The sequence below is a fragment of the Dendropsophus ebraccatus genome, chromosome 1 (assembly GCF_027789765.1).
Source record: "Dendropsophus ebraccatus isolate aDenEbr1 chromosome 1, aDenEbr1.pat, whole genome shotgun sequence".
NCBI classification, from domain to species: domain Eukaryota; kingdom Metazoa; phylum Chordata; class Amphibia; order Anura; family Hylidae; genus Dendropsophus; species Dendropsophus ebraccatus.
The window spans coordinates 145,309,788-145,331,243 of NC_091454.1; the positions used below are offsets into that span (position 1 = coordinate 145,309,788).

Consider the following 21,456-nt stretch of genomic DNA (forward strand, 5'->3'; position numbering starts at 1 on the left):
TAGATCTAATCTGCTGCGTATCTGCTGCGTATCGCAGCAGTAAATACGCAGCGTATATGCCGTGTGTGTTTGTACCCTAAAGGTAGCAGTCGCTGAAATGAAGAAACTTTTAATCCTCGATATCTGTGTAGTACAATATATAAAAAAAAATAAATCACACTAGAAGACAATTAGCAGAAAAGTTAGCAACTCTTTTACAGGTGCCATCACTTTTAGGCTATGTTTACACAACGTATATTTTATGACAAGAACAGCTGTTTCATGGTGAAATTGGTTGCAATGAAGTTAATGCAAATAAGGGCCATTGTTCACACAATGTATTGAACAATGGCCGTTGTTTAACACGGCCATCAAAATAATGAGCATGTCAATTATTTCTAGCTGTTGTGCATTGATTTCAATGCAATTTTCACTGCAAACAACGGCCGCTGTTTGTGCATTGTGTGAACATAGCCTTACACAGGAGTTCTGTTTCTTATGACGTTTATAGTGCACATGCTTCATAATGTGGGAGGCCATTTTGCCTGCAGTCCTAAAATTTATAATAATATGGTAATTTATTAATTTATCATAAGCCAGAAAAACAAAAAGACAAACATATGGGCTGCTTTACCCACAAGGTAAACACAATTCGAATGTATTGGGAATGTAAAGTGATCTGTTTTCACAAGTGAATGCAATTAAAAAGGAGTTTTATACCATGCCTCTGTCAGCCGTCGTACTGTGCAGTTTGGTTGCCATTGGAGACCATAATGCAATCATCTCTGGTCACATATGGAGTCATCCAGTACATGCCGGCTTCCTATGTCTATGAAGGCACTCTGCCCTGTTACAGCCTGCCCGGAGATCATTGCATGCGCACTAGGATCTCTTCCCAGTGAAACCTAGCTGGGAGGACTCTGAACTAGCTCCCATTGCCAAGAGCAGATGAGCTGGAGCGAAGAGATTGCACATATAGGTATTCCAGACATTGCAGTGGGGCAAAGTCATGGAGGCCTCACAAAGGAAAGAAGACAATCACAGACACATTTTATGGACTGAAAGATACCTTAATGTGATCACAGACTGTATCAAAATATCCAACAGCAACCAGGGGGAACAAACTAAAAGGGTCCATTCACATGTTCCATATCGCATTGTATTTCACACTGAGTTTTGCAGTGAAATCCACAGCGATACCGATTTCTATTAAAGTTTGCATTCTCACAGCAGATTTTCATTCCACTGTGAGAATATATAAAGTAGTTTACTTTTACAAGTCTATGGCATTATATATATTCTTGGAAGTGGAAGTAGTATATTCAGTAGAATTAAAATCTGCTGCGAGAATGCAGTACCATAGACTTTAATAGAAATCGGTATCGCTGTGAATTTCACTGCGAGAGACAGCGTGAAATACAATGCGATATGGTACATGTGAATGGACCCTAAAACTGTGTTTGTTTTTTTAATTAAAGGGGTTCACCAGGCTTAGAAAAAGCACTTTTTTTCAGAAACGGCACTACTCTTATCCTTCAGTTGGATGTGTTTTTTCAGCTCAGTTACACTGTAGTAAATGGAGCTGAATTGCAATAACACACACAACCTGGAGACAGGGGTGGTGCTGTTTTTGAAAGAAAGTAGCTGTGCTTTTCACAGCTTTAATTCAGATTGTGAAACTAGGTCACTTTACAATCCTAGTACATTTGACCCCTTAAGGTCCTTGGAAAAGCTGTTGTCTGATGATTATTGGTTCTCTGATCACTGTGTGTATATAAGACAGGTGCATTTAGTGTACACAACATCACTTTATAATGTAACATCAAAGCAGGTTGTCTGTAAACCAGGATGATCCCCAGCAAACACCCGCCCTCTAGAAATATACAATAAAAGCTCTGATTTATTTTTGCACAGCAGCATATTACCATTATAACACCCAATTTTTTTAAACTTTTTATCTATAACCAACTTTGAGTCTTTAAACAAAAGTTAATATATTGTAACTTTCCCTTCTGCCCCTTCTATTGTAATAGTGTCCTTGGAGTGCACATGGAAGGCGTGGAAGAGATGGTCTGTGTTATCAAGAGAGGTTCAGCGGGCAATGTTACCCAAGTCACAAGTTATCATACATTTTGAGAGTTTTCTCCAGCTCCTGGCTCACCCTCCTATAAAACAGAATCTGTTCCTTTAAATAATGCTGGATTGTTAGTTTAAAGTCTTGAAGTCTCCTCTGATGGAAATGGTTAATCTCTGCTTGCAATGCGAAGCCTACTACACGACACCTTTTCCGAATGCCGTCAGCTTCCTCTTGCTCCATCTTCCCTTCATCGCTCATGCGCTGGCTGTCCTTTACCTTTGCAAACGCTCCTGAAGGAAAGTTTAATAAGAACAAGTTAGGAAAGAGGCAGAATGCTAGAGCTAAAGAGGTTGTGGCACATATTTTCAGAAAGAAAAAAAAACAGATAAATTGTAAAACTCTTGCACAAGTTATGCCTGGGGCATGTTGACTCAGTGGTTAGAACCGCTGCCTAGAAACACAGGGGCCTTGGATTCAACTGTAACATAGTCATTTTATTTAAGAAGTTTCAATCTTTTCACAATGAATTTGAACGTTTTGATGGGTACTCAGATGCTCCTATGCTAGTAACAGCTGTAATGCAGAGTGTTGTCTATATATATATGTATAGGGACAGAGAGTGACAGGAGGAATGAGTATAAATGATTTTTTATTTCCCTTCCCAATCTTTGCCCTCTGCTGTCTATAATTATATATAATGACGGCAGAGGGCAAAGATTGGGAGGGGAAATAAAAAATCATTTATACTCATTCCTCCTGTCACTCTCGGTCCCATGCCGGTATATACTGTGCATGGGACATCAAAGCCAAACACATAAAGAGCATAAAGATTTTTTTGTTTTGTTTTTTTATCCCGACTCACAGCCCTGCCTCACCTAATTTTATTTTTCTAAGCCAGAAAACCATTTTGAATTAACTGTAATAACTAAAAACCTCATATACCAATCAAATCTTCTGGTATGTCTCTAGCTTACAAGTGTGCTGTCAGAAAGCAAAGAAGGTATAATCAGGTGTGTACCACATACATATACAGGATGTAAAGGGGAACAAATGTGCTGTTTTTAGTAAAGTAGCTGTGGATATGCTGGGATATAACACATCCCCCACTGAGAACGGCGTCTGGACTGCAGATGACTGCGTAAAGGACGTTTGGAAAATCTCGCTGCCACTATTTTACCACTGGGTGATATTTATACTTTATGCATAAAAGACTGTACATATGTGAGAATTACTAAAAAAAAAAAAAATAATGTTTTGAAGCATATAAAGAAAGAATTGTTTGTGTCGATTATTTGATTAGTTGGATGATTACACCGGCTGTGGAGCTGCTGGTTAAGTGGACATTAGTATTACACCCAGTGACCGTAGATAGGACCCTATACGCATATATATGGACTTTACTAAAGTAGCTTACATCCCTGTTCCCTCTATTCCCTGGTTTCCTCTCTGAACTGTGACAATACTGCTACCATGCAACAGTGCAGACACTTTCCCACAATCCCCCTTGCTTGCATGTGAAGTGAAAAACAACTGCCAGTACTTATGAGACAGATTGTGTGACAATTGAACTGAGAATGTGCAACACAAGAAAGTTAATGCTCAACAGATAATGAAACAAAACACATGGGGGTGGAGGGGGGGGGAATAGTGAGACTATGTCTCTCACATTATACATTTTAAGAAAGTATGTTAGTATAGACCTAGTTTCCTTTGTCACATACCCCCTTTAATGTTCCGCTATGCCTCTTTACAACAGAAAGCTCTAGCAGCATCCTTAGCATTGTTATAACCACTTCCTACATGCAGCGTCAGCAGTCCGTAGCTTATGAAGGAAGTCACATATCATGGGCTAGCTTGGTGGGTATATAAGATGTGTGATTCCTTGTTGTGTTGCTAAACAGGAGGATTTTAGGCTTTTGGTAAAGGGTGGCAAAGTATATAAATTATGGAATAAGTGGTAGACTGAACACTAGGATTATCAGTGTCATTCGGGGAGTGTGCTTGTCATATATACAGTAAATAACACAAATAGCATCCGTAAGGTCAAGGGTGGCAGTATTTTTGGAACGGTTTGTGAATGGTTCATGTGCACAGAACCTGCGGAGCGTCACATGGCATTGATGAGAGAGCTGAAAAATAGCTATAAAAGTGCACAAACAGCTCACCTCTAAAATAAACTGGGGGCTACCAGATGCGTGTCAAAGCTTCTCCATAAACCCTACTGCGGATGGTCACAGCACTTCTGGTAATGAAGTGGCTTTGGCAGAAAATGCTTCAGTTTTTATGGCAGCATTAGAATTGGATCTCCTCTGAATGGCAAAGGGTTGCCTTCTACAATTAGTCATTTTTTTCTGCTTCATCAAACAGATGGACACTGTCAGACGAGAATCATCACAGAACAAGCACCCTGAAACCAAGCTGGTGATGGCAGCGTTATGGTCTAGGGAATGTTTTTCTGGCATTCTCTAGACTCACTCACCCATGTGGTAGGCTCTCTTAACTCAACTTAATCCTGCCCGCACACCCTCCCGATTCTAGGTTTCTGCTGCCCCGGGACAAAACCTGAACACCCCCACCCCCAGTGCCCACACCACCCCATCACCCCCCACACACACACACACACACACACACCAGCAGCTTATAATAAGTGCATATACACAATGCACCATAAATGACCCTGTTCAAGCACCTTCCATCCTTGGTGAGGTCAAGACAGAAAATGTTTTCAAATTTCCAATTTCAGTGTGTAAACAATTCTTCAATTCTTATTGCTTCTCCCAGAATAAAAGCACCTGACATATACAAGAGTCAATGCATTGTGACTACTCAGTGATCTTATTCATGGTCATACTACCATTACACCTTGTGCTCTATTTATAGGGGTAGTGATCACTTGTAGTGTGGTGATGTGTGAAGCATATAACAATACCAGCAAAGTGTTGACTTCCTTGGATTCTATGACCTCATTGATATGTCCAGTGTTTTTCAAGAAGCGTGATTTTGTCCGCTTCGTGAAAAAAAATGGACATCTGTTGATTGTATCCGTTTGCATGTGCTGGGTTTAGGATAAGAAGGCACTGGTGTTGTCCGCAGGAGGAGACAATGACAGACAGGAGTGGGGGAGATGGCATCCGTGCCGCCATCCACACTATGACCTGTCCTATTTTTTCTCAGTAAGAATCATGGCACGGATGGTGTGATTGCACACATAGGATTTAATGGGCCCTAAAATTGTAGATCAGCGACCACAGAGAATTTTATGGACATGTGAATAAGGCCTATGTCTGTGTCCAGCTATCATCTGCAGGTCATGGGGTCAATGAAGTCAGTGATATGTAGCAGACAGTATAATTTATGGCCACTCCATAAAATTTGCCGCCCCTTCAAATCTGCCGTCTGAACATTAAACTAATTTGCCCTTTGGCAAAAATGGCCCTGTATAGGCCTAAGGATACATTGTATTACTAAACACTAGAACCTGGGAAAAAAATAAAGCTGTTAATGAGGGAACTGGAATCAACCATATGTTTGGCAGACCTCTGCTATTACAAGGTGCTGGTGAGCAGCGATGCAAGCTACCTGGCAGATGTCTGAATCTGACACATAACTGCCTTGATACTACTAGATATAAAAGGTTACAGCAACAGTATATGTATATTAAAAATAAACATTGTATATTATATAATATGTACTGTCTGGTCAGTTACTGAGAAGCATATTGCAATATTGTTAACGTCTAATACCGCCCAACCTTACCTAGACCCAGCACAGAGGAATGCATAGCCTAGATATTAAAGTGGTTAGTGCATGCTGAGGAGTTTGTGACGGCTACCTCCTATTTCCATAGTTTCATATCTCCTAGACATGGCTTTACTCACTACACTTCTGTCATACCACACCCCAATAATTTAACTCTTTGCCCTTTCTAGTAGGCAGATTATCATGTCTCAACAAGATACACAGAACAGCTGAAAGGAGGCAGACAGTTAAAAGGAGAAATGACCCTAACCAAAGTAATTGACTATGCAGGCAGCATTGCTACCCGGTTTCCCCGAAAATAAGACATCCTCTGAAGATAGTTTAAAATAGGGCATTTCCCAAAGTGGTGATTCTTTGCAGTCTGACACAGAGCTCTCTGCTGCCATCTCTGTCTATGTCAGGAACTGCCCAGAGCAGTAGCAAATCCCCAAAGAAAACCTCTCCTGCTATCCAGACTGGAAAGAATACTGTTTCCTACAGGACATACAGCAGCTGATAAGTACTGGAAGGCTTGAGTTTTTTTTATAGAAGTAAATTACAAATCTCTGCACTTTCTGGCACCAGTTGATTTAAAAGAAAGATTTTTTTTGTGAACTACCCCTTTAAGTGGGGAGCCCACCTCTACAATATAATGAAGATAGTCCTGATTTTACAGATAACCTTTCATTACATATGAAGCCCTAAAAGCACAGGTGTCAAACTGTGGTCCTACAATTCCCATCATGCCTGGACAGCTAAAGCTTTGGCTGTCCAGGCATGATGGGAATTATAGTACTGCAACAGCTGGGATGCGAGTTTGACACCCCTGCCTTAAAGGGATGGGTCACACTGAAAATGCAGTTCAGGCAAAGTTCAGCATGTAATAGAGCAGGAAGTGCTGAGCAGATTTGTATATAGTTTTAATAATAAACTCCTACAATTCCAGAAGGTCAAGTGTATAATAGGAGAAACTAGCATTCAGCACACCTACAACAAAGTCTCCTAGTACAAACTGAATGAATCAACAAATGCAATGAGCAAAACAATCATCATAAAAATTAAATACTTAATTTATACAGCGCACTTAAAACCATCCATTCCATGTGGGGGTAGAGCAGGGATTGGGAATGTTCGGCCCTCCAGCTGTTGCAAAACTACAAGTCCCATCATGCCTAGACAGCCAAAGCTTTATTTTTGGCTGTCCATGCATGATGGGAGTTGCAGTTCTGCAACAGCTCGAGGGCCAAGGTTCCCGACCCCTGGGGTAAAGGCTGCAGTTCAGAGATTCCAGAAGGGTAGATCATAAGGGTAGTCAAAAAAATATTGATGTTTGGACTACATCTTCAATGTGACAGGTTCCCTTTAAAAAGGAGTACTCTGGAAAAAACATCTTTTTATGTTAGAAAGTGATACTTCCATTTAAAAATGTCAAGTCTTTCAGTATTTATCAGCTGCCGTATGTCCTGCAGGAAGTGGTGTATTCTTTTCAGGCTGACAGTGCTCTCTGCTGCCACCTCTGTCCATGTCAGGAACTGTCCAGGGCAAATGCAAATCCCCATAGAAAATCTATATTGCTGTAGACTGTTCCAGGTGGGAGCACTGTATCAGACTGGAAAGAGTACACCACATCCTGTAGGGCATACAGCAGCTGATAAGTACTGGAAGACTGGACATTTTTCAATAGAAGTAATTCACAAATCTGTCTCACACCAGTTGATTTGAAAATATTTGTTTTCTCTGGAGTGCCCCTTTAAACCATTATCATAACATTATGTAGGAAGATGACACTTTCTGCAAGGAAAAAAAAAAGTTGAAGCAGCACACACTACTCAATTGTAATGGGCATTGTCACAGTTCTTAGAATTGGGGTCCTATTCCACTGGCCGATGGGGGCCCGATCAATACTTTAAACGAGCACCGATCTTCTAGATCGGCGCTCGTTTACTGGGCCTATTCCACAGCCCGATAATCATTTAGCGAGAGCTGCAGGGACATAGTTACCGATGTCCTTGCAGTCCTTGTTTAAACACCATACTTCACCTAAACATGTTGCAAGTCTTCTCCTGCGCTCCTTCTTCCTCCCGATCCAGACAGCTTCGGAGCGGCCTGTCTGAGTTGACAGACTGCTCCGGCAATCACTGGCCGTAGCGGTCCTGGCCAGTGATTGGCTGGGCGGTCTGTCAGCTAAGACAGGCCGCTCCGAAGCTGCTGCTGCGTGCGGGACCGGGAGGAAGAAGGAGCTCAGGAGAAGACCTGCAACATGCTAGGTAAAGTATGGTGCTTTTATAATCATCGGGCACCAACCGCGCATTGCTATTCCACGCAGCGATGCGCGGTCGGTGCCTGGTGATTTTAGGTTTGAACCTAAATAAACGATCAGCCGATGACAAGATCATCAGCTGATTGTTGTCTCTATTCCAATAGAGCGATAATTGGCCGAATCGAGCCGATTATCGCTCTGTGGAATAGGCCTCTTAGTCATTGTCAAGCTAGGCCAGTACACCTCATTCCGCTGTACATGTGCTGGATGCCACTGGAAATCCTATGCAGGCCAGGACTGACTGACTAGAGACTGGGACTACCCCAGACTATTCATGGGAACAGATGGGCAAAGACAGACAAAGAGGGGCGCTAATATAGTGTAGTAATTCAAGAAACAGGCAGAATGCAAAGTTAGATGTTAATGCAACAAACTAATGCTAAGTTTACACAAGACGATTTCGAAGTAACGTTTTCTTTTTATAACGATCAGCGTTTAGACGGTACGATATATCGTACGGAAAAAAATTTTGCGATCGCGCGCCCGCAGCCCAGCCCGCCCCTGCGCCGCCCCTTTCGTCACCCCCGCTGCTCCGATCGCCCCCCCCCCTCGCCGCCGCTCCAATCGACCCCACCGCCGCGGCCAAGAGCATACGTTACCTGCTCCGCGCAGCAGGTCTTCGAGATTCCCGGCTCCCCTCTTCAGCTTATTGATTGGCTGAAGAGATGAGACGGGAATTTCAAACGGCTTCCCTTCAGCCAATCAGTGCTGAAGAGGAGCACTGATTGGCTGTAGAGAAGCAGTTTGAAATTCCCGGCTCCCCTCTTCAGCCAATCAATAAGCTGAAGAGGGGAGTCGGGGATCTCGAAGACCTGCTGCGCGGAGCAGGTAACGTATGCTCTTGGCCGCGGCGGTGGGGGCGATCGGAGCGACATCGGCGGTGGGTGGGGGATCGATCGGAGCGGCGGCAGGGGGTGGCGATCGGAGCGGCGATCAGAGCGACGGCAGGGGTGGCGATAGAGCCGGCGCAGGGGGCTGCGGATGAGCGGGGGGCCGGGCTGTGGGCGGTGCGCGGCCGGACTACCGCGCGACGACTGTTTACACGGAACGATCGGCGAATTTTTTGCGATCAACGAACAACGATTTATGAACGATTTATTTTGATAGTTCGCCGCGTTTACACGTACGATTATCGAATTTGATCGTTATCGCGAAAATTCGCCCGATAATCGCTCCGTGTAAACTTAGCATAAGGGTCCATTTACACAGAAAGATTATCTGACAGATTATCTGCCAAAGATATAAAGCCAAAGCCAGGAATGGATTTGAAAAGAGGAGAAATCTCAGGCTTTCCTTTATGACCTGATGTCTGTTTATAGTCTGTTTCTGGCTTTGGCTTCAAATCTTTGGCAGGTAATCTGTCAGATAATCTTTCTGTGTAAATGGACCCTAACTTTGTGGTGTTGTGCAAATCATAGGCACAACACAATGGAGCGCATATAGGGAAAAGTGATGGTGTCCGCAGCCAAGCTCTCAGTTCACAGCAGATGGCTCCCGTCTCAGTGTCACCGCAGTACTGGAGCAGGAAAAGACTGTAGACAACTTGTCTAGAGTAGGTGCTTGATAAAGGTGTTAGTATGACACTGAAACTTGTTGCTCAGATTGCCCAAATAAAAGTTTGAACCTATGCATTGGTACCCTGGATTGTCTTTGCAAGTCCTGCGCCGTGGCTATACAAGTGGTCTACAGTATTTTCCTATGACTATTCATGGGTAGCATACATTACTTTATTGTTTTGATTTTTTTATGTCAAAAGTGATTTTTAGACAGTGACATTTTTATAAAACCTATTGCCATCCCATATAACGTGATGGCAACAGTTCAAGGGCTTCATTTGTGATTACAGATTCCCTCAAATTTATGCCAAGATTAAAAGTACATACAGGATCAGTGATAACAGGCTCATTAAAGGCAAGAGTACTAAAAAGCCTATCGTGTAGGTAGTCGATAACCCCTTTCAAGTTAGTTAGTTACTTTATAACAATAGAATCAATGATATTTAGTAATTACAATAACAAAACCCAATTACTTCCAAGTCTGAACCAGAACAGAAATATAATCAGAATTTCATATGATTAAAGTACAAGTTTAAGACTTACCTTTTTGTAGGTGAATAATGTCAGGAAAGTTAGAAAGCAATCCCTGATACAAGGACAGGGTATCAAGAAATCTAAACTGATCATTTTTAGGTTGTTCGGCAAACATTTCTCCTACTATTTCATACGTGCGCCCAGTATGAGAAATTGCCCCAATCAGTGGCTCAGACGCATAAGGTGGGTCAAGCTGGAAGGAATGACTTAGATTTTGCAGGGCACCACCAAGCTTCTGAAACTCCTTACGAAAGCCTCCCAGGTGCTTCCGTGCCAGTTCAGAGACCACACTGCTTAACTGGAGAACACTTTCATCCATCTTTTTTGAGAAGGCTTTAAAAGTATCCACACGTTCTTCTACATCTTGGAGGTCCTGATGTTCAGTAGGTATCTGCAAGGTCAGTAAAAAACTGGCACCAACCATTTCATCCCTCTCTGTGCGTCTTTTCCCAGCTTTCCATTGCTTTTCATCACGACATGTTAAGAAATGCTGAAAACCATCATACTGAGAAAGAACTGGATGACTCGTCATATGATCCATCCATAGAACCAATCTACGTTTACGCTTTTGGATAAAATCTTCTTCAAAGCGCCCTGTGGCCTGCTTCTCTGGCAAGTGGGGGATAGAAATGACAGTAAATTTGCTCAGGAGGCGGTTATACAACCAGTCAAAGTGCTTGTACCTTCTGTAAACTGGAGAGTTAGTGTGACCTGGGGTCAGCCTTAGAGAAAAACAAAATGAAGTTTTTATTAAACATGAATAATAGAAGCTTCACAAAAAAAAAAAAAAAATGTATATAATAATAATCAATATATTATATATATATATCCCATCAATTAGAAACTATTATATTCTATATCGCAATTAAACTTGGCTATACACCTTTAATAACTGATCGCCGAATGATTGTTCAGCATCAGTTATCTCTCCTGTCTGGCCCGCCGTTCTCCTCATGTACAGGAACATTTGGCACAGCCAAGTAATCTATGGGGAGGGTTAAGTTGCAGCCAGAGAGCTGTGGCTGCAGCTCACCTCTCCCAGAACAAAGGAGCCATGTGGTGATTTTCTATCACGCCCCAACACTATCTCCACCAACCTCATCTGTTGGTGGTCAGTCAAGCCCCATACACTTTATTTTGTTGGCCGTCAAAAGTATGGGGACCTTTAGACCATCAACCATTGTGCTCTTCCCTTCTGCTCCTCATTCTTCAGTGTCAGGGCGGGTAGACTACAGGCTGTAGCAGGATACAATTATTATTAGGCCCCGACCCCATTGACAGGTCACTAAACAAGAATGGAAGATGTTTTGGAAGGGCAGGATTTGTCTCAGGAACATTTAGAAAATGATGTAGACTAAAACTTTTATCAGTCATTTGTAGATTTAAGGCAGCTATACGCCTTCAACAGGTTTCAGACAAATTCTTGTCTGGCCTACAGCTCTCACATCCTTAGTGTATCCCAGGTTATGGGGGACAGCATTAGTATAGAAATGCATGATCACTTTGTGCGTGTATGTCTTGACAATGGAAAGAGGAGAGTAAGCAGCTGCCAGACAACTTCCTTTGTGGGGAGTTGAAACTGAACATGTCCTATAAATAGGGATGGTCCGAACCTGCCGAGGTTCGGGTTCGTATGAACCCGAACGCTCTGCAACAGATTCCCGCTGTCTGCCCGCTCCGTGGAGCGGGCAGATACAGCGGGAGGAACGCCTGGAAAACTGGGATACAGCCTATGGCTATGGCTGTATCCCAGTTTTCCAGGCGGTCCTTCCGCTGGATCCGCCTGCTCCACAGAGCGGGCAGACAGCGGGAATTACCGAGGGTTCGGGTTCATATGAACCCAAACCGAACTCTGTTCGGACCATCCCTACCTATAACCTTTCAGGGGGGGAGTCACAATGTGTCATCTATTTTTTAAGAGCGTTATGTAGGATTAGGAGAACATAGCTGCTTTCTTTAAAAATAAATAAATAATAAGGAGAACCACACTTGTCATTGAGTTGTGTGTGCTATTACACCTTGGCTTCATTCAGTTTAATAAAACCTGCAGTACCACACATAAACTGAGGAGAAGAGTGGCACTGTGTCTTGGAAAAAAAACCTGCTGTGTTTTTCTTATCCTGGATAACCCAATAAGGCATAGGGTGACAATGCAATGATACAATGACATGAAAAAAAGAAAACAAAAAGATGAAAAGTAAAGTGCAGCCCATTGTTTATGAGACACACCCATACACTTCAGCCTGACAAAGGCTTCTCCAAGCTCTGCAACCCACAATAGCATTATATTTTATAGCTTATAAGTAACACATCACACACCAAAAGTGAATCACTTGGCAAATACCAGAGATTGTTTAACAAATACGCAGCTGTATACAGTGCACTTTGTGCAAACAGGGATTTAAAATGTTTCCTTGAATACACAGAGAACTGAACATTGCCCTATACAACATACAGCTTACTCACAGTGCATGACAAGAATGGCTCACACCTCTTATTGATAAATTCTCTCTCACCTGTAAGAGATGTAACTCTTAATCCCCTTGAACTTTGTCTGTTTGGTAGGCTCCTCCACAGAGCAAATAAAAGAGTTAGGATTTGGCTTCCATTGTGGCCCCTTGGATCCCATTTCAATCACATAGTTTTCAGACACTCTGCCAAACTGGGGAACATCTCCAAGTATAAAGGCTTCCACCCCTGACCTTACAAAGCTGGAAAACCTGTTCAAATTCCGACCCACCACACTACCTCTCTTCCCACTAGCTATGCTATCCTGGCGTTCTAGCTGTGGTCGTGGTCGGTGGGTATACTCAGGTCTTGGGTAATGATGGTGCTGTGTCTGACTATGTGGAACCCCATTTGAACCACTGGGCTCTTCCGCCACAGACTGTCCATCATCCCAATCATCCCAGTCATCATCGTCTTCTTCATCATCATCGTAGCTCCCGTGATGAGTAGCATCTGTGTAACTTGTGTGGTGTGTTGGGTAGTCTACTTGAACTGATCCAGAACGAGGAGGATGAATAATCTCCACATATGATGCAGGAAAAAGACCTGTCTGACCACGACTGTTTGTGCCCTGAAGCCATCCATCCAAAGAAGCATCAGTCAACAATTGTAGCTCCTCATTCTCCCGGATATCGATTTCTTCCTTGTTTTCACTTTGGAAATTATATAAGGCCCGGGCTTTTAACGCCATGATGGGAAGAATCAGAAGAAAGAACTGCAACATTAAAAAGAAATAAGTAAATATTTCAGTAACACAGGTCCATACACAAGTTTTTTTCTATTATTTTTCAAATAGTGGTTTCTTAATTTTAAAGGTTATACACTGACCATCACTACCATAGAAAACACCTGCCCAATACTGTGTAAGCCCCCCTTATACCACCAAAAGAGCTATGACCCCTTGAGGCATGTACTCCACAAAGACCTCACAAAGCATCCTGTGGTACCTGGTACCAAGATGTTGGCAGCAGATATTTTAGGCAGTTCGGCAGCAAGTGTCTTTTCCTTCCATAGCCAGCATTAACCTTTTCAGAAATTAAAGGGATCATCTAGGGATGTAAAAACATGGCCACTTTCTTCCAGAGACAGCACCTCTCTTGTCTCCAGTTCAGGTGTGGTTTGCAATTAAGTTCCATTCACTTAAATGGAACCAAGTTACAAAACCCCTCCCAAACTTGAGACAAGAGTGGTGCTGTCTAGAGATGAGCGACTCCCGCTGTCTGCCCGCTCCGTGAAGAGGGTCGATACAGCGGGAGGACCGCCTGGAAAACTGGGATACAGCCTATGGCTTCACGGAGGCTGCAGACAGCGGCAGTCAGAAGGCGAAAGTTCAGGTTCATACGAACCCGAACCTCTGCAGGTTCGCTCATCTCTAGTGCTGTCTCTGGAAAAAGTGTCCATGTTTCTGTAGGGCTGGGTAACCCCTTTAATGCTATGGTCACCAGTTCAGTTGTTGTCCTTCCTTGGACCACTTTTGGTATATACATTTAATACACATCAGAGACACCACACAAAAACTGCCTATTAAAGGGGTACTCCAGCATGGGGGCTATTTTTAGCTCTGGCCGGGGAGGAGGTGGCTGAAAGAAAAGACGTCCACTCACCTCCCCGGTTCCAGCGGTGGCTCCCGCATCGCAGCGCTCCGGTGCCCGGTTCCCTGCCGCTTCCGGGTGTCTGACGCGGGCCCGAGACGTGACGTCTCTGGTCCGCTCAGCCACTCAGTGAAGGAGGTGGGATCCTAAAAATAGCCCCCACGCTGGAGTACCCCTTTAAAGCTTTCTTTAGCTACTTGTAATAGCCAAATAGTCTACTACATCTCCTAATTTTTCAGCTAAATGTAAAATCAGTGTGTATATTATATATATATATATATATATATATATATATATATATATATATATATATACACATACATACACAAACACACACACACACACAGTGGTACCTTGGTTTAACAGTGACTTGGTTTAAGAGCTCACAGTTTTTCAAAATTGTGACTTGGTTTAAGATCTCCCTGAACTTGGTGGGAGCGTGAGTGGAGGAGGGGCATGGCCTGCATAGCGGGCTCTTCAGCACGGTACTCTGACCCAAGAAGTCTTCCTCACCTTCCAAATCATAGCAGATCCACATAGCAGATCCAGTGGATTTGGATTACAAGTTCAGTCCCGGAACGAATTATGCTCGTAATCCAAGGCACCACTGTATATGTATATATTTTTTTTTGTGGGCTGTAAATGGTTAATGTCTGCCGCACATTTATGGAATTATGAGCTATTGCTAGGTTTTAGGGTGGATCAATTTTCATAGGCTAACAATCAGTACGACAGGCTGGATGGCTATTACAGTAGCAGTAATAACTAAAACAAACACATACAGCAAATATTACCTGGCACAGTGCTCCCTGTTGCCGCCTCTGTCAGGAACTGTCCAGAGCAGTGGAAAACTTCACTTGTTCTGGACAATTCCTGGCATGGACAGAGGTGGCAGCAGGGAGCAAGATGTCAGACTAAACCACTTCCTGCACGGCATTCAGATGACAAGTACTTGAAGACTTGACTTTTGTTTTGTTTTAAAATGGAAGGAATGTTCAAATCTGTAAAACTTTCTGACACCAGTTGATTTGAATCTATTTTCTCTCTGGAGTACCCCTTTAAGTATAGTGTTTTGTTTTTTTTTACTGACACAGATGAATAACGGACCAGTCTAATATTTTCAGAATTCCATTGATGTTTTATGCTTCATTTTAATCCACAAGAAGATGTTTTAGTTTTTTTTAAACCATCCTGCAATACTTTTCTCCCCTACAATTCTTGCTTCTGCACATCTGGATAAAGCATAATAACAGAAATAAATTCCTATAATTCTTTCCATGCACTTGGCATTTTGAAAAAAGCGTGGTGTAGTATTTAAGGATTTAGGAAGCCAGTAGGATACCCAAACTTGCTGCTTTTAAAGTAAAAGTCACAAGAGAGTTAATGAGAAGTAATAACTAATGATGTAAAAGTAAACTGCCTGTTGTAAACAAGTATACGTTCATCTTAGCTAGCATTCAGCTTATGATACAAACTATACATGCAACAGGTTCTGCTCAGTGTGGAAACACTGATTTATAACCCCACAGTAATCAGATGTTATCTATGAGCCTTTTAATACCAAAACATTATAGAAAATGTTCTGCTGTTTGTAGGGCCTAACCGATCCTATAGGCCTCTGGTGACCAAACAGGAAGCCCTCCTGTCCATATGTCTAATATGTGATCTGTTGTAATGAGACTACCCTTTTTGGACAGATTTTTAGAAAATTTTGAGTCCTCTTAGGGTTTATTTCTAAGGGTGCGTTCACACCTACAGGATCCGCAGCAGATTTGATGGTGCAGATTTGATGCTGTGTTCAGTTATTTAAATGAAATCTGCTGCGGATCCGCAGCAGAAAATACGCTGCGGATCTGGTAAGTGTGAAGTACCCTAAAGGGGAACTATCAGCAAGTTAGACGAATCTAACCTGCTGATCGCTCCCTAGTGGGCATGGGTGCTGGGGATGAAGGTATGTCTCTTACCTTCATCCTCAGCACTGTTCCTTTGCTGTGTATTCTGAAATCCTCTGCCCGGTAAGCAGTTAGGAGCACTGGGGGCAGGGCAGGGATTTGAGAATAAACTGCATGGGAATGGATACCTTCATCCTCAGCGCCCTGTGCCCACTAGGGAGCTATCAGCCGGTTAGATTTGTCTTACACGGTGATAGTTCACCTTTAACTGAAAGAAAGTATATATTACTCAGCTCTCCCTCACCCATAAGCCAAAACAATGATTTGCACAGAGCTGAACTTCTTGATCTGGAGGATTACCAGTAAAAATCAACAGGTACACGGAAGTGAAAAAAAAACAAACAAGATTTACTTGCAATACAACAGTAACCCGAACTAGACAACCATTTACAGGGTTTTATCAAAAGACTTTTTAAAACCTAAAAATTTGGTTAGATTACCCTTTCAGAGTGGTGACAGGGTGATTTTAGTGCCCTTATCACTGTTTTATTGGAGTGCATGAGAGCCCCCTCTATGCTGCACAACTATTTAGCATTTTGCACATTTCAGGGGGGGGAATCAGAGATGGGCAGTTTGCCAATAGTACACACATACATATTGCTTCCTTTCCCTGAAATCTCTGGTCAATCACAACACACAAACACATTTTTGCTATGCCATAACATAGTAATGGAGAAAGTGCACTGGGACTGAACAAGCTGGAGCTATGCTGGGCAAATGATTTACATGGTACAGTACTAAATGGCACGTAGGGGGAGAAGAGGTTATTGATACACTGTGTTTGCAAGGTACTATGTGAGCAGAAAGGAAAAAAACAGTAAGATCACAGCAGGATGATGTTACTCTGTGCTACTGAGAAGCTAAAAGAGTGATATTACACTGGGACATACAGCATTAAATACACTGGTATTTGCACAAGGACAGCTGGGTGGTCAGAGATGAGAGAAGCCTTTCAGATACAATCAATGTAGATCACAGCCAAAACTCTCTCAGGCTCTCTCCCTCATTGTCCTGAACAGAGCACATTCTAGGCCCTGCCCTCTACTTTCTGTGTCTGTTACTAGAGACAAAGATGCTTTTATCAGTATTTACACCCAGACCATTTGTGTGCAAGTCTTTTTAGAATGGACCTATCCATATATTCTTAAAGTGACTGTACCACCAGGCCGACCCACCCCAGTCCCTCCATGACTTGACTCCATTAGAATCAACGAAACCCTATCAAAGAGGGGCAAGGGTTTCCTCCCACTAAGGGTGGGTCAGCCCACCTCCAGTGCTTCAGCCTGGTCCTGGTGGTACAGTCACTTTAAGCTGGCCTCACATTTCAGATAGCAGTCAGGTAAACAGCAGAAAACTCTTCCAATGCCCACATATACATACAGGCTTGGCCTGGTGTGAATATTCTGAGACTGCTGCTGCAAGAGACTGCTGCCTCTAGAGCAAAATTGCCAAATCTTCCATCTCCCAACATCTGCCTGGGGAACAGTTGGGAAATTCCCATACACATAACATGGTTGACGAATCCTGCCAAAATCAGCAGGGTTAGCTGACTTTAATGTGTAAAGGTTTCAAGTGTACCTGTGAAGTTCTACAGATGGTTAATAGCCTTTCTGTGCCCAGTCTGGAGAATGAGCGACAATTGTCTTATTTGCTCTTTTTTTTGTTAATGGGCAGAATACTGCAACAAGCTACTTTATTCTTGGAGTGGAAAAAGCAGTGAAACCTATACGTATATAGAAGAGAACCTGTACAAGTGTGAACAGAGGCTTAGCAGTGCTCTTGCATCAGCTGGACATGCCCAACCTCCAGATGTAAGCAGAAATGTTAATATCCACTGACAGCAAAACAAATCTGGAACACTGCTAACAAACTGTATTAGAAATTGTCAGAACTTTTCAATAGTTAAGTTCTAATTTCCTGAACAAAAAGGTTTCCTTTAACTCCTTGATGTTACTAACTGTATCAATCAAGTTGGAGCTGTACAAAACCAAGACATAGAAGTTGTATATAGTGAATACTTAACCCATGCTGCTCATTTTCCCAAGTGTTGCATGAAGTGTAGTGTTGCCAGCTGCTGGCCTCAGGCACAAGCAGACTAGATGGCCTATGTGTAAAAGGCTCAGCTGCATATTTGCATGTACTAAATTTAAAGGAGTGAGTTTTCAGGTTGCTGGCGTAGGAGCCATACATGTTACATCATGTAGGACAGTCAGTCATGGAGCTCGCCAGTCGGTAAAGTAAAATGCACATCAAAGAGAGTCAGGAGACCATTGATCTGAATGTACCCTTTGTCAGCCTTCATCTTTATATGTACATGACAACCTATATGCAGTCATAAACTGTATAGCATAAATGACCATAAAGTGCTCCTGGGGGAGTAATGTTATACACCAAGTAAACATTTACTAGAATGTTGCCAGGAATCTCTTATATGGCAGAGCTCAAAGCACAGACCCCATATAACAGCAAAAGGTGCTAAGGGCATCTGATGAGGTATGGCATTATGGCAAGCTCTGAGCCCCATAATACAACAGTAAAAAGCATTAAGTACTAAAGCAGATGAATACATGAGGCTATAGTAAGGTACAAACTAATAGACACATATTGCAGCAAACTGCCCAAACAGCAATGTATATCAGGAGGCAAAACATCACTGTATTATGAAGGAATAACACAGGTCATACAATTGTGACTTCTCATTCTCATATATAATAGTACTGCCCACAAAATGGCTGTCACTTCAAAGTATCTGGTGCTCCTAGGCCCTAGTATCAGTGGCATGAAAACTTTGTGCATGCATGCTTGTCTTCCACATACCAAATTAAGGGAATCATTTTGATTCAATCAATAAGGACTGTAATTGAACATTCTTCCTCTACCATAAAGTAACAAAAGTGAAAATGAAGTTCAATCTGCAGGCATTAAGTTATAGAGCAAAAGTAAGGGTGCATTTACACAGAAAGATTTATCTGACAGATCTTTAAAGCCAAAGCCAGGAACAGACTATAAACAGGGACCAGGTCATAAAGGAAAGACTGAGATTTCTCCTATTTTCAAATCCATTCCTGGCTTTGGCTTCAAAAATCTGTCAGATAAATCTGTCTGTGTAAACGCACCATTACTGAGCAGACTGATGTATAGTTTTGCCTGAAAAGTTCCAGTGGAACATTATTCATTCATGTGAACCTCTGCTCATTCTGGATTAAGTAGTGGTGGTCCTACTCTGCGAAGACAGCTGTCTGTGTAGAAGTGTGTAAATAGAGAAATATCAGTCACTTATGGTGCACTTGCACAAACAGATTGATGAGACAGATTAATGAAGCCAAAGCCAGAAATGGATATGAAAAGAGGAGAAATCTCAATCTTTCTTTTATGACCTGTTCTCTGTCTATAGCCACCTACAAAGTATTATCACCATTAGCAAAAAAATAATCTTAGTATAGGCATCTGCTTTGTAGCACTTTCTAAGTTGACGACCAGGTATAGGCAATGCATTTCTATAGCATTTGTCTGCTGTGGTACTTTGCATAAGAAATATACTGCTAGTCACATGTAAAACATTAGCAAATTCTGAATGCCCATTCACACAGTAGGGTATTTTTTAGAGCCTGCTGCCTTTCTTCTACAGCATTCCCTATGTCTAGTAAAGGGTAGCTGACTCCTATACACCAGCTCTTGTGGACCAGTAGAGCGCATAACTTATAACTGGCTGCCCCTTTTTTTTTTTTTTTTTTTTTTTTAAAGTTCTAAGATTTACAGGGGTGTTATTCTAGTTATGGCCACTTTGGGTAAAGCACCACCATAAACTATTTCCCAGTGTAACCAACAAGACACAACTGGATTCTTTTAGTGCAGCTGGAGTCCACAGGGCAGAGCCAATTAGCCTGCAACTCTACTGAAATCATTCTTTAGCCATGTTTTGGGGCCCACACTGTGTCCAGACTACTATATGATCAGATGTGGCACCTGCAGTCTTCTAGCTCCAACTTATGTGTCCCTGTTGATCACAGTAATTTAATATTATATATATTTCTGTATATAAATGTTTACTTGTGACCTGTGAAAAGAACTCTTTGTGTGCAATCCATGTACCATGTAAATAACTAGGTGAGTGTTTACATGGCTGCAAGCTCTGGAGGAACCCATTTCCTTAACGTGTCGGTTACACAAACAGGTATGACGTGAATTTCAGCTCCAGCTCTAAAGCCCAGAAGAAACAATGCAGGAACTCACCCCAAATGTGATCCGCCTGCAGATAATGGAAGAACCCTGCCAACCACACTCACACATCTAGGGAGCCATTGGGATAGCGTGGGGGATCCATCCAGCTGGAGCACACAGAGTATCCACCAGGACTGAAGTTTGGATGCAGCTGGAATGAGACCAAGATGTCCAGGAAACAAGCACAATCCACGAAAACAAATGTCAAACTTCCCGTGTGATGAGAGCAGTCACAACCTCAGGAATTCAGCCCTTAAAAAACCATTTCCGTCTGCAGAAGCCAGCAGCAGAGAGCAGGGACCGGGATCCGTCCGTCTGCAGCCAGCACAGCATGCCTCGGGCTTGTCACCACACTCCTCACTCTCTCACTCCTGTTGATGGATCCAGACTTTGCAAGTTGGCCGGGAGAGAAGTGTGCGTGCAGTGAGAGTCCCCGGCAGAGGAGTCCTACATGTTCCTGCGAGTCCCTAGCAGCAGAGGACGTGTTACCTGCACCCTGGAGGGTGTGACAAAACCAACCCTACAACCTGGGGGGATGGGAGATCTCTGCACAGGAGAAAGGATCTGTTAGGATCTTGTTAGAGAGTCCTCTCTGCAGCTTCTTCTTCTTCTTCTTACCCCTGTGCAGTGCATGACTCCTCCTCTGCTCATCCCCTTCCCAGAGGAGGTGCTTCCAGCATCAGGGAGCTCCCTACACAACCTTTGACTGTTTGTTTTATGCTGATATGAAAATGATATAAAGAGATGTGGAGGCCCAGAGTCAGCTGATAGGTACTACTGCAGGCTGCTCAGCTCTTCTGTCCTCTCACCTGCTTTATAGCTTTACATGGTTTCACTTGTTACAATGTTTCACAAATAATTTGATCCCTATTTCTTTATTTATTTATCACAGCTCCCAGGCTCCAGCCTGTGCACTTCCCATATGCTTGCTTCATAGTGTCGCCTGTCATATTGGATTCACTTCATTGTTTTTTCCATG

General features: G+C 42.7%; 1 protein-coding gene across 1 annotated transcript; it reads right to left on the reverse strand.

Moving 5' to 3' along the window:
• Window positions 1-538: 538 nt before the first annotated feature.
• On the reverse strand, window positions 539-21,106 carry SNX33 (sorting nexin 33). The gene is made up of 4 exons (XM_069981323.1): window positions 20,490-21,106; window positions 12,721-13,427; window positions 10,214-10,926; window positions 539-2,346 (listed from the first exon to the last, which is right to left on the reverse strand). Exons 1-4 carry the CDS (start codon window positions 20,544-20,546, stop codon window positions 2,093-2,095), a joined length of 1,731 nt encoding a protein of 576 aa, XP_069837424.1. The 5' UTR covers window positions 20,547-21,106; the 3' UTR covers window positions 539-2,092.
• Between the last annotated feature and the right edge of the window lie 350 nt (window positions 21,107-21,456).